A 16,501-nucleotide genomic window follows, 5' to 3' on the forward strand; every position below is an offset into this window, starting at 1 on the left:
ACACAGACACAGACACACACACACAGACACACAGACACACACACACACACACACAGACACAGACACAGACACACACACACAGACACACAGACACACACACACACACACACAGACACAGACACAGACACACACACACAGACACACAGACACACACACACACACACACACACACACAGACAGACACACAGACACACACTCAGAATAAACAAACTACATACTCGTACAGTAAAATAAAGTTATTACTATACTCAATATTTAATTTTACAGCACATTACAAAATAAATATTTCTTATTTTAATATTTTGATAATACTAATACTAATAATAATAAAATCACAATAGAAATCATAATTATAATTATTTTTATTGTTATTATCTTAAAGCCATATTAAAAGGGTCAAAAACAGTGGAAATGTGGCCTATATCTTTACTTTATTGTTACTGAAACAGGTTTGAATTTGTTCTTGTAAAGAGTGAACCCAAAATTCGAACACCCTTAAAAACACCCTTATTTGTGCCTTTTTGTGTCTGGATGTCGAAGCAGCAGCAATATGAGATGTTAAATGTTTATCATATCACCGTTCAAATGTCTGGTCATTTTTTAATCAGTGAGATACTATTAAAGTTTTTATTAATATTCTGAATTAGATTTTATTTTTATTAGTTTTAATTTTAATTTTTCCTGTTTTAATTGTAATTTTTGCAGTCATTTTTATAATTTTTTAAAAATATTTATCAATTTTATTTTGTAGTAGCTGAAATCAAATAAATTCAAGGATTTTATTTCAGTTGAAGTTTAATGTAATTTCAAGTAATGGTTTTAGATTTAGTTAACTATAATAACCCTGGTTCAAATCACAATCAGAAAAATTACATTTATATTTTTTCCAAATTGTTCAGCCCTAAAAGGATTGTTTGCACTCAATTTATTTTATTTATTTTATTTTCTATGCAAATTTACTCCCCTGTAAAATCACCCCCTAATCATTTTAGGAGTATTAATACTTTCCCAAATATTACAAACTATTTAAGCCATTTGATCTGTTTTCACATTGCAATATTTACACTCCCGGTCAGAAGTTTGGGATCAGAACGATTTTTAATGTTTTTACAGGAGTCTCTTCTGCTCATCAAGGCTGCATTTAATTGATCAAAAATACAGGAAAAAAATGTAATATTGTGAAATATTATTATGATGTAAAATAACGTTTTTCTATTTTAATATACATTAAACTGTAATGTATTTCTGTGATGCGCAGCTGTATTTTCAGCATCATTACTCCAGTCTTCAGTGTCACATGATCTTCAGAAATCAGTATAATATGCTGATTATTATCAGTTGTGATGCTTCATATTTTTTTGGAAGCTGTGAAATAGAAATCTTTTCTAACAATATACACTAGCGTGTTTGGGGTCGGTACATTTTTATTCTTTCTTTTTCTGAAAGAAATGAAAACTTTTATTCAGCGAGGATGTGTTAAACTGATAAGAAGTGATAGCAAAGATTTATATTGTTAGAAAAGATTTATATTTTGAATAAATGCTGTTCTTTTTAACTTTTTATTCATCAAAGAATCCTGAAAAAGTATCAGTTTCCTAAAAAACTGTTGATAATTCTAATAATAAATCAGCATATGATTTCTGAAGATCATGTGATCTTTATACTGGAGTAATGATGATGGAAATTCAGCTTTGCATCACAGAAATAAATTATATTTTAAAGGATATTCAAATAGAAACCATTATTTTATATTGTAATAACATTTTGCAAGATTACAGTTTTTTTCTGTATTTTTGATCAAATAAATGCAGCCTTGATGAGCAGAAGACACTTCTTTAAAAACATTACAAGCCTTACTGATCCCATACTTTTGACCGGTAGTGTATTTATATATTGCAAAAATTTTTTTTTTGCAATATTGTATGCGAGTGTGTTTGTTTACCTGAGACAGAAGCTGTTCTGTTTTGTCCTTCCACGCGTGTCCCTCCTCCTGTATCTGTACAGCGTACTGATCTCTCTCCACCTGCAGCTGAGCCACCGACTCCATCAGCTGCACACACATACTCAGACACTCAGGATGACATTCAGGACTAACACAGACACAAACATGCCCCAAATTACAGCAGCACACACCTGAGCCGTGTGAGCTTCTATCTGGTGCTTTTCTTCCAGCAGGAGCTGGACCTGCTGGTGCTCAGACGGAGAACCCGTCTGACTGGAGAACTGCAGGAGCGATGTGAAGAGGGATTTCACATCACAGGAATACTATCATGAGCACAGTAAATGTTTAAAGCGTCTCCTCACCTGCTGCAGCATGCTGTCGGCCATCTCCAGCCGCTTACGGAGCTCATCAACCTCCTGCTTCAAGCCGTTGTTCTCATTTACTCTCAGCTTGAGATGCTCGGACAGCTCTGAGCTCTGCTGTCTGGACTCCTCGCTCACATTACTGACACAGACCATATTCATATAACATACACTCATATGTGACTCTGGACCACAAAACCAGTCATAAGGGTCCATTTTTAAAAATCTGAATAAATAAGCTTTCCATTGATGTATGGTTTGTTAGGATAGGACAATATTTGAAAATCTGGAATCTGAGGGTGCAAAAAAATCTAAATATTGAGAAAATCACCTTTAAAGTTGTCCAAATGAAGTTCTTAGCAATGCATATTGCTAAGCAAAAAATTACCTTTTAATATATCTATGGTAGGAAATGTACAAAATATCTTCATGGAACATGATCTTTACTTAATATCCTAATGATTTTTGGCATAAAAGAAAAATGGATAATTGTGACCCATACAATGTATTGTTGGCTATTGCTACAAATATCCCCCAGCGACTTAACACTGTTATCAAATAAATGCAACCTTAGTGAGCAGAAGAGACGTTTTTCAAAAACATTAAAAGTAAAGCATGACTGCTATCTACAGACACTCAGGCTTCTATGCGGATGAAGCCAGTGAAACTTTAACTTATAAACAGAGCCTCGTTCTGCCATGCAGCCTGTTACAGACGTGTGTGTGACGCTGAATCAGGATGTTTGTTCAGTGTGTAGCAGGAGATCATGGGATCAAATGCCAGAACTAGTCCTACAGGACACACCGCGATAACGCACATACTGACAGATACATAACCAATTATACCAATTAAGATATAGATTAGAAAAGCACACAGCACAGATAAGAGGAAAACGGTTTCAGGTCTTTTTAAATACTTTATATTTAGCAGAAATAGATTAAATTGTTCTTGATTTGGTCTGTAAACCATGAGGGAATCAATCGATTGTGAAAATTATATCAAGTGACTAATCAGCATCAGCCAATGCTGTAACCCCTACAGACTACAAGCTATTTCCATCATAAGAACTCGTGCTTCAATAAGACTATCCTGCTAGTGACCGTTCAGAGTGGTAATTATAAACTGCTAGACTAAAATAAATTACCTTACTGTACAGTTTTGCACATCTACTTTAAAAAAAAAAAAAAAAAGCTCAGGTGAATTAATAGTAAAACATATCAAAATACCTCCAGTTCCTTCTCGCTGACCATCGGCGGACCGCTGTCTCCATTGATGTATGTTGCTGACTGCATTAAACCCAAGAAGAAAATCAGAATTCAAAGCTTTGCCCCGAATCATTTGATCAATTAATTCTGGAACGGTTTAAATGTTGATATTTGGGTTATTTACAAGTGTTGCATACAAATTAAACTGCTTCTATTCCAAGTCTTGCAAATGTGTTTATACATTTATGTTTGTATGTTTGTTAAGCCATGCAAGTTCTTCAAGAATTTGGTTTATTTGGGAGGAGCCTGTTGAGTTTAGTTCTTAAAAGTCAAAAAGTCAAGAAAACAGGTCATTTAATTTCTTAAAAAATGCATTTGGCCTCATTTGTTGTCAATCTAGACCTTTTATTGAAATTTTAAGAAGTCTATCCACTTCTGAAATTACTTTTCTGCTGATGTAATCAAGCAGGGTGGAAAAATATAACATCATATCATCCCAATCCAACCAAACCCAGAGACTGAAGCTAGCAGAAGCTGTGACTCGCCTCAGACAGCAGTCCATTGAGCTGCTGGGAAATCTGTCTCAGGCTCTCGGTGGACGACAGCGGCCTGCAAACACAAACATGCGAGTTCAGCGTATCAGAACAGACCATTAGGTGTTACAGTTCTGAACTAAACAAGCATAACAAACATACAGAATCAGTGTAGAGTTAGTGTGCATGAACAGAGTAAAACTTGAATGAACATGAAAATAGAAAATGTCTCATCACAGAGATTTTTGGTAAGATTCAAGACTCTTTATTGAAGTTTTTTTTTAAATGCATCTGGGAAATATGAATTGTAAAATATTTCCAGAACCAATGCATCAGAAAACCTGAGCTGTCACTGCTGCGCTCTATAAAACAATAAAACATTCTGATTGGCTGTAACGGTGTCATTCTTCAACGAGAGAGAAACTTGTCACGTTCATGGCATGATATTTCTGTAGTAGCTTGTTCTCAAATAAAGAGTAAATTCACCTGTTATCTTCCAGAGGATGTTCATCGCCGTTTGCATCTCCTGTGTACTTCTGCTGGAAAAACATTTGAATGAAAAACACAAACCTGACATGCAAAACAAGACTTATGTGACAACATACCTGACAAGGCAATGCACCAAATTAAAAGACACACACGGATCAGATTAAAAACATGAGCAAACAACACACACAACAGCTGTGTTTCAAAACAGTCCTAGACTTCTGAAAGCCAGCTAAGGTGACTAACACCGAGACAGACAGACCTGCAGGCCAGGGTTATCAGAGTTAATAGCAGAAGCAGGATTAGAGACGGGTTCAGCGCTGGTCTCCTCCAGCTCCTGCGAGACCTGGTTCACCGCATCCACATCATCCTGATGCAATACAGCGACAGAGACACATTAGACTCTCCGTGGGTTACACACACACACACCACATTCACAGTAAAGATGCACAACAATCTATAAGTCTAAGTACATACATATAAAGGTGAAAAAAACATTTCCAGGCATTCAATTCAATATATAATAAATCCCAATATATTCAGACCCTGAAACTTCATTTTGCATGTTAAAGATGCAACATGAAAAAGCATTCACAGCATGCACTGTAAAAATAGATTTTATGAAGTTGCAAAATAAAGCAGAGATTATTGTTCCTATACGATACTATTTTAGTCTTTTAATCCAATGTGTTATTTGCCATTTCTTTGTAATTAGATGTTACATTTACTTGCAATTTCCGAGTGCAAATGGTTTCTAAAAATTATTTTCAGTGCGAGTCGAATATATGAAACATTTACTGTATTTCTTTCAAATAAAGAGCACTGATGAATCGTTCGCAATAAGCCCGGAAACATGAATGAGTGATTTCATGCTGACTTTAAAAATTGCAACAGATGATGCAAACACCGACTTCTTCCAGCGATGACGATCTCACAGCATGCGAGGAAACACAGATGACGAATCAAAGAGCAAACGGAGGAGAAAGAGGAGGGACAGCGAGCAGCTCACCTGACTGCTGTTGACAAATGGAGGCTGAGACACTCCATTAGCCAGACTAAGATCAGACACCATAACTTTGAGAATATTCTCAATCTACAGAGGAAGGAGAGGCAGACCATAAAGCAAAAGGCGCGAGAGAGGAGGAAGCAGTAGTGATAACGTGATAAAGCAAACACAAGATGAAGAGTTAGTAGCGCCTGATTCAGATCAATCACACAGCTAGAAAACACACCTTTCTGGTATTTATAAAGGCCTACTATTACAATTAGAATTACAATTTATTCGTATTTTGAATGAGCTTTTAGCTTATTTGATATTTTATGCTTTCATTTGAATTTTAGTCATTTTGTATTGTGCTTTAATCATTTTTGTGAGTTTTTGTTATTTTTAAATATTAATATTTAGGTTTAATTTTCTAGGTTCAAGATCCATCACAAACATACTACATGTGATGTAATGTAGAGAAATATTTTTTTCTTTAGTTCATCATCCCTCAGTGCAACAACAAACTCAACCAACAATGAATTAAGCACATACACATTAAAAATAGAATATAGTTCATGATATTCTTTTATAAGACATATGATGCGAATACAATAAACTTAATATGGCAGGGAGAAAAGAATAGAGCAGTGATTTTTTTATAAAAAATATATTAAACTATACAATGTACACAGAATCTGTACAGTGCAATTTTTTTCAGTTAGTTAATAATTTTAGTGTTTCAACTTCAACTAAAGCAAAGCTAGAAATGTTTAAATTTTTATGTATTTCAGCTTTATTATTAACAAAATGTTTCCTATACAAAAATATAGTTAGTTAGTCAGTTTTGGTGCTTTAATTTCAATAAGCATTTTTCAGTTAGTTCAGTTAATTTATTTTAAGAATTTCATTGAATATTTATATATTTTGTTTTAATGTTTTGAACAGATTTATTTTTAGTTAGGGTTAATAACCCTGGATCAGACTCTCTGTAATAACCGTCGAATTACTGGCTGTTATGTGTAAACATGAATAATTATTATAAATGAAAAGCCAATCGCTGTACAAAAACAGGCCCTCAAAATAGTGAAGAGGAAAAATAGTTCAACGAGCAAAGACTGAATAAATCCTCAAACAGTTCCTGAAACGAGGATTACTTCCTGCAGTGGGAAAGAGTCATTAACTGATCAGTCAAAACACAGCAGACAGCCAAATCCCATCAGAGCAGACAGCGAGCATTCATCGCATCTGACGTGGATCGATTACGCATCTGACTCACATTGTCCGGCGAGTGTCTGTCCGCAGCTGCGTCCAGCTGATCGCCTGCTTTAACCTTCCTCTTCTTCTTTGGTCCAGCACTTCCTGCGGATGGGGTTGTCTTCTGTTGAAACTCCTTCAGCTGCAGGACACAAGAGCAGAAATATTTGATATTAAATATATCATATTACAGCTACAGTAAGTCACGTATGTGTGCAGATACACTGAGAAAACAAAATTCAAAATTGAGATTTACACATAACTTATTTATAAATAATCTTTCCATAGATATATGGTTTGTTAGGAGAGGACAATATTTGGCCGAGATACAACTATTTGAAAATCTGGAATCTGAGGGTGCAAAAAAATCTAAATATTGAGAAAATCATGTTTAAAGTTGTTCAAATGAAGTTCTTAGCAATGCATATTACTAATCAAACATTAAGTTTTGATATATTTACGGTAGGAGATTTACAAAATATCTTCATGGATCATGGTCTTTACTTAATATCCTAATGATTTTTGGCATAAAAGAGAAATGTATAATTGTGACCCATACAATGTATTGTTGGCTATTGCTACAGATATCCCCCAGCGACTTAACACTGCTTTTGTGCTGCAGGCTCACAAATTCACTCTAAATTGCTAGTGAATTAAAAAGAAAATACAAATGCTAAGTATCACATTGAATTAAATGTGAAACTCTAAAGTTTGAAATAGTATTTTCTTGTGAAATGCACTCTTTAGCCCCGTTCACACCAAGAACGATAACTATAACGATATTAGTGTCCACACCAGCGAACGATATCGTCTGTTTATTCTGCCGCTTTAAGTTCTGGAGCTCGTTACAGCAGGATGGGATGGATTCTGATCGGCTGTCAGTGTTTTATCGTTCATCAGCTGGGAAAAAATCATATTGAATGTAATCACAACCATATCGTTCCTCTGTATCGTTATCGTTGTGGTGCGAACTATGCTATTCTTTAATACTGAGAACGATTTTTAGAACTATATCTTTATCGCTATCTTTATAGTTATCGTGCTTGCTGTGAACGGGGCTTAATCGTCTTTTTATTTACAACTTTAAAAAATCATTTTTACAGTGTATACGACAGAAATCATTTATTTTCACAACAACAGAACGTAAACCTTCCTAAAAATGGATATCCAACCCACACAGTCTACATCCCCTACAAAACTGCTGATTAAAGTCACTGAGAAAAGAAAACTAATCCAGTACATCAATTAACATCTTGTAATGAAAAGCTGTGTTTTTGTAATAAACAAATCCATAATAATAATAACGCTACGAGTCCATAATCCATAATAACGCTTCCTCCAGTGAGTCAGTGTTCTGGTGTGAATCAGGAGAGAAATCTGCACAGATCAAGCAGCGTTTAAACAGCTCTGAACACATATGTGGCTGGATTTTGATGTGAGAGACAACAGCAGATGCACTTTTTCACTGGAGGAAGAGTTATTATGGACTCGTATTTTAGTTAAAAGCGTCTTAATGCTGGATTTGTTTCAGCTTTTGTCTTCTCCAGATGTTCACTGATGGACTGGAGTGCTGTGGATTATTGTGATGTTTTTATCAGCTCTCAATCTGACGGCACCCATTCACTTGCAGTTAGACACTGATGCAATTTCTCCAAACCTGAAGAAACAAACAAACTCATCTGCATCTGGGATGGCCTGCGGGTGAGTAAACTGTCAGCAAATAATCATTTTTGCCTGAACCAATCCTTTAATACAATAACTGAAGAAAGGCAGAAAGGACTCAATCTCAAGTCAATGATCTGTCCCAATTCTGGCACAGTTTAAACACACTTGTGCATTGTGAAAGTATGTACAAACTAAATCAAGATAACTAAATCAAGTTCCACTGCACCAGTGACAGGTATGACAACAAACTGCACATTCTGTTGGAGAGTAACCTCCCGTCCTGCGATATAAGGACACGTCTCTAGCGGGTCAGGGTCGCAGTAGTGTGTTTGGGTGTGGATCAGCTCTCGTGGGACGGATGACTCTACATCAGATCTCATATGACAGAGCCTTGCTTTGCCATAACTTAAATTCCAGGGTTGATTTTCCAGGCCACAGACGGCATAAAGGACAGCAGCTGTGCTTCACAACCTAGTGTAGTAGACATGAAAAAAAAAGCTCAGGTGAATTAATAGTAAAACATATCAAAATACCTCCAGTTCCTTCTCGCTGACCATCGGCGGACCGCTGTCTCCATTGATGTATGTTGCTGACTGCATTAAACCCAAGAAGAAAATCAGAATTCAAAGCTTTGCCCCGAATCATTTGATCAATTAATTCTGGAACGGTTTTAAAAAAAAAAAAAAAAGCTCAGGTGAATTAATAGTAAAACATATCAAAATACCTCCAGTTCCTTCTCGCTGACCGTCGGCGGACCGCTGTCTCCATTGATGTATGTTGCTGACTGCATTAAACCCAAGAAGAAAATCAGAATTCAAAGCTTTGCCCCGAATCATTTGATCAATTAATTCTGGAACGGTTTAAATGTTGATATTTGGGTTATTTACAAGTGTTGCATACAAATTAAACTGCTTCTATTCCAAGTCTTGCAAATGTGTTTATACATTTATGTTTGTTATTCACTCAAGCCATGCAAGTTCTTCAAGAATTTGGTTTATTTGGGAGGAGCCTGTTGAGTTTAGTTCTTAAAAGTCAAGACGAAATCAAAACAGGTCATTTAATTTCTTAAAAAATGCATTTGGCCTCATTTGTTGTCAATCTAGACCTTTTATTGAAATTTTAAGAAGTCTATCCACTTCTGAAATTACTTTTCTGCTGATGTAATCAAGCAGGGTGGAAAAATATAACATCATATCATCCCAATCCAACCAAACCCAGAGACTGAAGCTAGCAGAAGCTGTGACTCGCCTCAGACAGCAGTCCATTGAGCTGCTGGGAAATCTGTCTCAGGCTCTCGGTGGACGACAGCGGCCTGCAAACACAAACATGCGAGTTCAGCGTATCAGAACAGACCATTAGGTGTTACAGTTCTGAACTAAACAAGCATAACAAACATACAGAATCAGTGTAGAGTTAGTGTGCATGAACAGAGTAAAACTTGAATGAACATGAAAATAGAAAATGTCTCATCACAGAGATTTTTGGTAAGATTCAAGACTCTTTATTGAAGTTTTTTTTTAAATGCATCTGGGAAATATGAATTGTAAAATATTTCCAGAACCAATGCATCAGAAAACCTGAGCTGTCACTGCTGCGCTCTATAAAACAATAAAACATTCTGATTGGCTGTAACGGTGTCATTCTTCAACGAGAGAGAAACTTGTCACGTTCATGGCATGATATTTCTGTAGTAGCTTGTTCTCAAATAAAGAGTAAATTCACCTGTTATCTTCCAGAGGATGTTCATCGCCGTTTGCATCTCCTGTGTACTTCTGCTGGAAAAACATTTGAATGAAAAACACAAACCTGACATGCAAAACAAGACTTATGTGACAACATACCTGACAAGGCAATGCACCAAATTAAAAGACACACACGGATCAGATTAAAAACATGAGCAAACAACACACACAACAGCTGTGTTTCAAAACAGTCCTAGACTTCTGAAAGCCAGCTAAGGTGACTAACACCGAGACAGACAGACCTGCAGGCCAGGGTTATCAGAGTTAATAGCAGAAGCAGGATTAGAGACGGGTTCAGCGCTGGTCTCCTCCAGCTCCTGCGAGACCTGGTTCACCGCATCCACATCATCCTGATGCAATACAGCGACAGAGACACATTAGACTCTCCGTGGGTTACACACACACACACCACATTCACAGTAAAGATGCACAACAATCTATAAGTCTAAGTACATACATATAAAGGTGAAAAAAACATTTCCAGGCATTCAATTCAATATATAATAAATCCCAATATATTCAGACCCTGAAACTTCATTTTGCATGTTAAAGATGCAACATGAAAAAGCATTCACAGCATGCACTGTAAAAATAGATTTTATGAAGTTGCAAAATAAAGCAGAGATTATTGTTCCTATACTATACTATTTTAGTCTTTTAATCCAATGTGTTATTTGCCATTTCTTTGTAATTAGATGTTACATTTACTTGCAATTTCCGAGTGCAAATGGTTTCTAAAAATTATTTTCAGTGCGAGTCGAATATATGAAACATTTACTGTATTTCTTTCAAATAAAGAGCACTGATGAATCGTTCGCAATAAGCCCGGAAACATGAATGAGTGATTTCATGCTGACTTTAAAAATTGCAACAGATGATGCAAACACCGACTTCTTCCAGCGATGACGATCTCACAGCATGCGAGGAAACACAGATGACGAATCAAAGAGCAAACGGAGGAGAAAGAGGAGGGACAGCGAGCAGCTCACCTGACTGCTGTTGACAAATGGAGGCTGAGACACTCCATTAGCCAGACTAAGATCAGACACCATAACTTTGAGAATATTCTCAATCTACAGAGGAAGGAGAGGCAGACCATAAAGCAAAAGGCGCGAGAGAGGAGGAAGCAGTAGTGATAACGTGATAAAGCAAACACGAGATGAAGAGTTAGTAGCGCCTGATTCAGATCAATCACACAGCTAGAAAACACACCTTTCTGGTATTTATAAAGGCCTACTATTACAATTAGAATTACAATTTATTCGTATTTTGAATGAGCTTTTAGCTTATTTGATATTTTATGCTTTCATTTGAATTTTAGTCATTTTGTATTGTGCTTTAATCATTTTTGTGAGTTTTTGTTATTTTTAAATATTAATATTTAGGTTTAATTTTCTAGGTTCAAGATCCATCACAAACATACTACATGTGATGTAATGTAGAGAAATATTTTTTTCTTTAGTTCATCATCCCTCAGTGCAACAACAAACTCAACCAACAATGAATTAAGCACATACACATTAAAAATAGAATATAGTTCATGATATTCTTTTATAAGACATATGATGCGAATACAATAAACTTAATATGGCAGGGAGAAAAGAATAGAGCAGTGATTTTTTTATAAAAAATATATTAAACTATACAATGTACACAGAATCTGTACAGTGCAATTTTTTTCAGTTAGTTAATAATTTTAGTGTTTCAACTTCAACTAAAGCAAAGCTAGAAATGTTTACATTTTTATGTATTTCAGCTTTATTATTAACAAAATGTTTCCTATACAAAAATATAGTTAGTTAGTCAGTTTTGGTGCTTTAATTTCAATAAGCATTTTTCAGTTAGTTCAGTTAATTTATTTTAAGAATTTCATTGAATATTTATATATTTTGTTTTAATGTTTTGAACAGATTTATTTTTAGTTAGGGTTAATAACCCTGGATCAGACTCTCTGTAATAACCGTCGAATTACTGGCTGTTATGTGTAAACATGAATAATTATTATAAATGAAAAGCCAATCGCTGTACAAAAACAGGCCCTCAAAATAGTGAAGAGGAAAAATAGTTCAACGAGCAAAGACTGAATAAATCCTCAAACAGTTCCTGAAACGAGGATTACTTCCTGCAGTGGGAAAGAGTCATTAACTGATCAGTCAAAACACAGCAGACAGCCAAATCCCATCAGAGCAGACAGCGAGCATTCATCGCATCTGACGTGGATCGATTACGCATCTGACTCACATTGTCCGGCGAGTGTCTGTCCGCAGCTGCGTCCAGCTGATCGCCTGCTTTAACCTTCCTCTTCTTCTTTGGTCCAGCACTTCCTGCGGATGGGGTTGTCTTCTGTTGAAACTCCTTCAGCTGCAGGACACAAGAGCAGAAATATTTGATATTAAATATATCATATTACAGCTACAGTAAGTCACGTATGTGTGCAGATACACTGAGAAAACAAAATTCAAAATTGAGATTTACACATAACTTATTTATAAATAATCTTTCCATAGATATATGGTTTGTTAGGAGAGGACAATATTTGGCCGAGATACAACTATTTGAAAATCTGGAATCTGAGGGTGCAAAAAAATCTAAATATTGAGAAAATCATGTTTAAAGTTGTTCAAATGAAGTTCTTAGCAATGCATATTACTAATCAAACATTAAGTTTTGATATATTTACGGTAGGAGATTTACAAAATATCTTCATGGATCATGGTCTTTACTTAATATCCTAATGATTTTTGGCATAAAAGAGAAATGTATAATTGTGACCCATACAATGTATTGTTGGCTATTGCTACAGATATCCCCCAGCGACTTAACACTGCTTTTGTGCTGCAGGCTCACAAATTCACTCTAAATTGCTAGTGAATTAAAAAGAAAATACAAATGCTAAGTATCACATTGAATTAAATGTGAAACTCTAAAGTTTGAAATAGTATTTTCTTGTGAAATGCACTCTTTAGCCCCGTTCACACCAAGAACGATAACTATAACGATATTAGTGTCCACACCAGCGAACGATATCGTCTGTTTATTCTGCCGCTTTAAGTTCTGGAGCTCGTTACAGCAGGATGGGATGGATTCTGATCGGCTGTCAGTGTTTTATCGTTCATCAGCTGGGAAAAAATCATATTGAATGTAATCACAACCATATCGTTCCTCTGTATCGTTATCGTTGTGGTGCGAACTATGCTATTCTTTAATACTGAGAACGATTTTTAGAACTATATCTTTATCGCTATCTTTATAGTTATCGTGCTTGCTGTGAACGGGGCTTAATCGTCTTTTTATTTACAACTTTAAAAAATCATTTTTACAGTGTATACGACAGAAATCATTTATTTTCACAACAACAGAACGTAAACCTTCCTAAAAATGGATATCCAACCCACACAGTCTACATCCCCTACAAAACTGCTGATTAAAGTCACTGAGAAAAGAAAACTAATCCAGTACATCAATTAACATCTTGTAATGAAAAGCTGTGTTTTTGTAATAAACAAATCCATCATTACATTTTTTTTAACTTCAAACATTTGATTCCGGCTAAAATACGAGTCCTCTGTCTGTAATATTGCTTTTTTTCTATGAAAAGAAAAAAAAAGGTCTCATCCGAATCAGTAAAGAAATATGAACAGATCAAGTACTCTTTACAAGTAAAACAGTCCAAAACAGCTCTAAACATATATGTCAGTGGATTTCGAGAGGACAACAGGAGATGGACTTTTCCACTGGAGGAAGCATTATTAAGTTGGCTTCTTCTGAGACCAAATTTTAAAATGTATCTCCTCCTAGACTTTTAAAGCTACAACCACCAAACTCGGGTCACACCTTCAGACTGGTCTGACTCGGGTTGCTATATCTTTTCTAACTGATTTCGTAAACCAGACTATCAAAACCACCTACAATCCCATAGACTTTCATTGAAAACTTTTATACAATAAGACTTATGGTGTATTTAAGCTGTCTATATTTGCTATAGCAAAGCTTAACAACTCCCTACTGAAAAAAAAACAAAAAACAGCTAAAACCAGCCTAAGCTGATTGACTGCTTTGGCTGGCCTCCCAAGCTGGTTTTAAAGTGGTTTTGGCCATATTTTTTGCGACAGTTACGACGACAGGAAAAGGCGACAGTTAGGTCGTCAGAACAAGACGACAGTTACGACGACAGAACAGGACGACAGTTAGGACGACAGAACAAGACAACAGAACAAAACGAAGAAAAGGACGACAGTAATTAAATGACAGAGAAAAAGCAGGCAGGACGACAGATTAAGACGACGTCAACACACAACATACACACCTACATATACTGATTTACCTGAACAAGTAGGCAATGACTGTAGACAAAGACAAATGTATAGTACAAAACACAAAGCAGTCGACTCATTTTTGACACAAATGGAACCTCATAAATTTATTCTACTTTTTAAATGTATATACATGCATGTTTTTGTTGCATATATATCTGTTCTAGATTCAATGTAAACTTTGGCAATACATTGTAACAATTGTCATGCCAATAAAGCACATATTGAATTGAATTGAGAGAGAGAGAGAGAGAGAGAGAGAGAGGGGGGTTAATGTGCTTCTCAATTCTTATTGTGCATTAGAATCACAAAATTCCCTAGATTCTAGAAATCTTAATGTTTAAGCATATAATGATATTCTAGGCCCTAGTTTGGAAGAAAATGTTCTGGTTAACCTGCTGCTTATATTTGGAAAATGAATGACGTTGGTTCAGCACACTAGCTGACGGCCGTCTCTTTAAGGCCAGAGTGGATTTCGGCCGTCCGCGCACCTTCCGCATTACGTACTTTTTGTCATCAGGAGGGCTCGCGCTGTTGTATCATCGCGCGGTCTCAAAAAATTGCCTGCACGAGAACGGTGCGCGACGTACAACAGCTGATGCAACTACGGCGCTAGGTCCTGTGGTGCATCTCAAACGCGCCTCCTCTATTATATTTCGGTGGAACATACCAACACAAACTGGGGGGGGGATCACATGACCATCAGAGGCTTCACACAGTTCACAAACGCGACCGGCGGCGTCAGAACACGACTGGAATACCGGACGCGACAGAGGACACCTGGCGTCAACGCAGCCTGTAGGTCTTTCTAAGCTTTCGGATTTATTTCACGATGTAGACTTTAGAAGTCTTTTTTTTTTCTCAAGTTTTCTTGTCTTTTTTTTTAAGCATTCACCCCCTGGAAGTTTTGTTGGGAGCGCATAGAGCCGAGCCTCATCTGACTAATGCAAACAGGTAACGTTATCATGATATATTCATTGTGCATTGTAATATTTAGAAGGATCTAATGACAGAAATGGCAATACACTATACACAAGTTAACCGGGACGGCCGTTATGGCGTTATTTTAATGACAAATGTCGAAAGCACATAAATATAATGCGCGAGCGAGATGCACAGAACCGGACTCTCGCGCTCAGATGCACGCTGCTCTCGCCCGGAGAGAGTGCGCACGCTTTAAACGTGTCTCTCCTCTCAAACTGTGTCTCTATGCTCATGCAGATATTCATTCTTTTCACACCTGAATTAAATGTTGTCAAAAGTTATTATGCACTTTTAAAAAGTAGTCTCAAAACAGATTTGTTTAGGGCCTTTCCTTGATTTTTTAAATTTTTATTATTGTTGTATTTAAACTATATATAAACTGGTTATTGTACATTGTTTTACTAGGCCCACTTTATCTCTTTTATGTTTGTATTTTGTTCTTTTCTGTGAAAGCACATATGCATCTCTCTGTAAAGTACTTTGTAAACACTGTTTTAAAAGGTGCTATATAAATAAAGCTTTAACCAATCAGACCTCCACGACTGACCGATGAAAATGCTGAAATCTAATTGGCTGGGAGGGAGGTGAACCCGGAATTCTTTTGACAATCAAAGATGGATCCAGTTTAATAATATTTAGCAATGTCAATGAAATGTAGCCTATATTAGAAATGGCTAGGAATTGGGTGCTTGGATGATTTGTACATATAACCTCTGTCCTGGTTGGTCTCTCAATAACAACATATAAAAACAACATATTATAGTCTATGTCTCTAAAGACTTCATATAAAAGATCAATGTTATGTCATCATATGTCAGATACCTCAACTGAATTTAAAGTCATTGCAATAAATTCTCAGTTGGTATGACAATAACAAGTAACAATTCCTATCAAATCAACATCAACTGCAAAAATAGATGTAAATGAGGCAAGATATGTTCACAATAAATGTTCTGATAGCATCGCTGTTTGGACATTTATTGGGAGTGTTTTTTTTTAATCCAATGTTTGTTTTCAGCTCTGATTTTAG

General features: G+C 36.0%; 1 protein-coding gene across 1 annotated transcript in view; it reads right to left on the reverse strand.

The window, feature by feature from the left end:
* Positions 1-14,987, reverse strand: part of LOC107567943 (golgin subfamily A member 2-like) — a 25,009-nt gene extending 10,022 nt beyond the window's left edge. Inside the window, exons 1-15 of the mRNA XM_016253752.1 lie at positions 14,979-14,987; positions 12,407-12,535; positions 11,164-11,247; positions 10,417-10,524; positions 10,155-10,204; positions 9,681-9,744; positions 9,157-9,216; positions 8,966-9,025; positions 6,790-6,909; positions 5,538-5,621; positions 4,791-4,898; positions 3,531-3,590; positions 2,305-2,517; positions 2,134-2,223; positions 1,943-2,050 (exon numbers count right to left, since the gene is read on the reverse strand). Of these exons, the coding sequence (XP_016109238.1) occupies positions 1,943-2,050; positions 2,134-2,223; positions 2,305-2,517; positions 3,531-3,590; positions 4,791-4,898; positions 5,538-5,621; positions 6,790-6,909; positions 8,966-9,025; positions 9,157-9,216; positions 9,681-9,744; positions 10,155-10,204; positions 10,417-10,524; positions 11,164-11,247; positions 12,407-12,535; positions 14,979-14,987 (1,347 nt within the window). The remainder of the gene's footprint in view (positions 1-1,942; positions 2,051-2,133; positions 2,224-2,304; positions 2,518-3,530; positions 3,591-4,790; positions 4,899-5,537; positions 5,622-6,789; positions 6,910-8,965; positions 9,026-9,156; positions 9,217-9,680; positions 9,745-10,154; positions 10,205-10,416; positions 10,525-11,163; positions 11,248-12,406; positions 12,536-14,978) is intronic.
* Positions 14,988-16,501: the final 1,514 nt, after the last annotated feature.

This window comes from Sinocyclocheilus grahami, unplaced genomic scaffold (genome assembly GCF_001515645.1).
Source record: "Sinocyclocheilus grahami isolate Dianchi unplaced genomic scaffold, SAMN03320097.WGS_v1.1 scaffold1200.1, whole genome shotgun sequence".
NCBI classification, from domain to species: domain Eukaryota; kingdom Metazoa; phylum Chordata; class Actinopteri; order Cypriniformes; family Cyprinidae; genus Sinocyclocheilus; species Sinocyclocheilus grahami.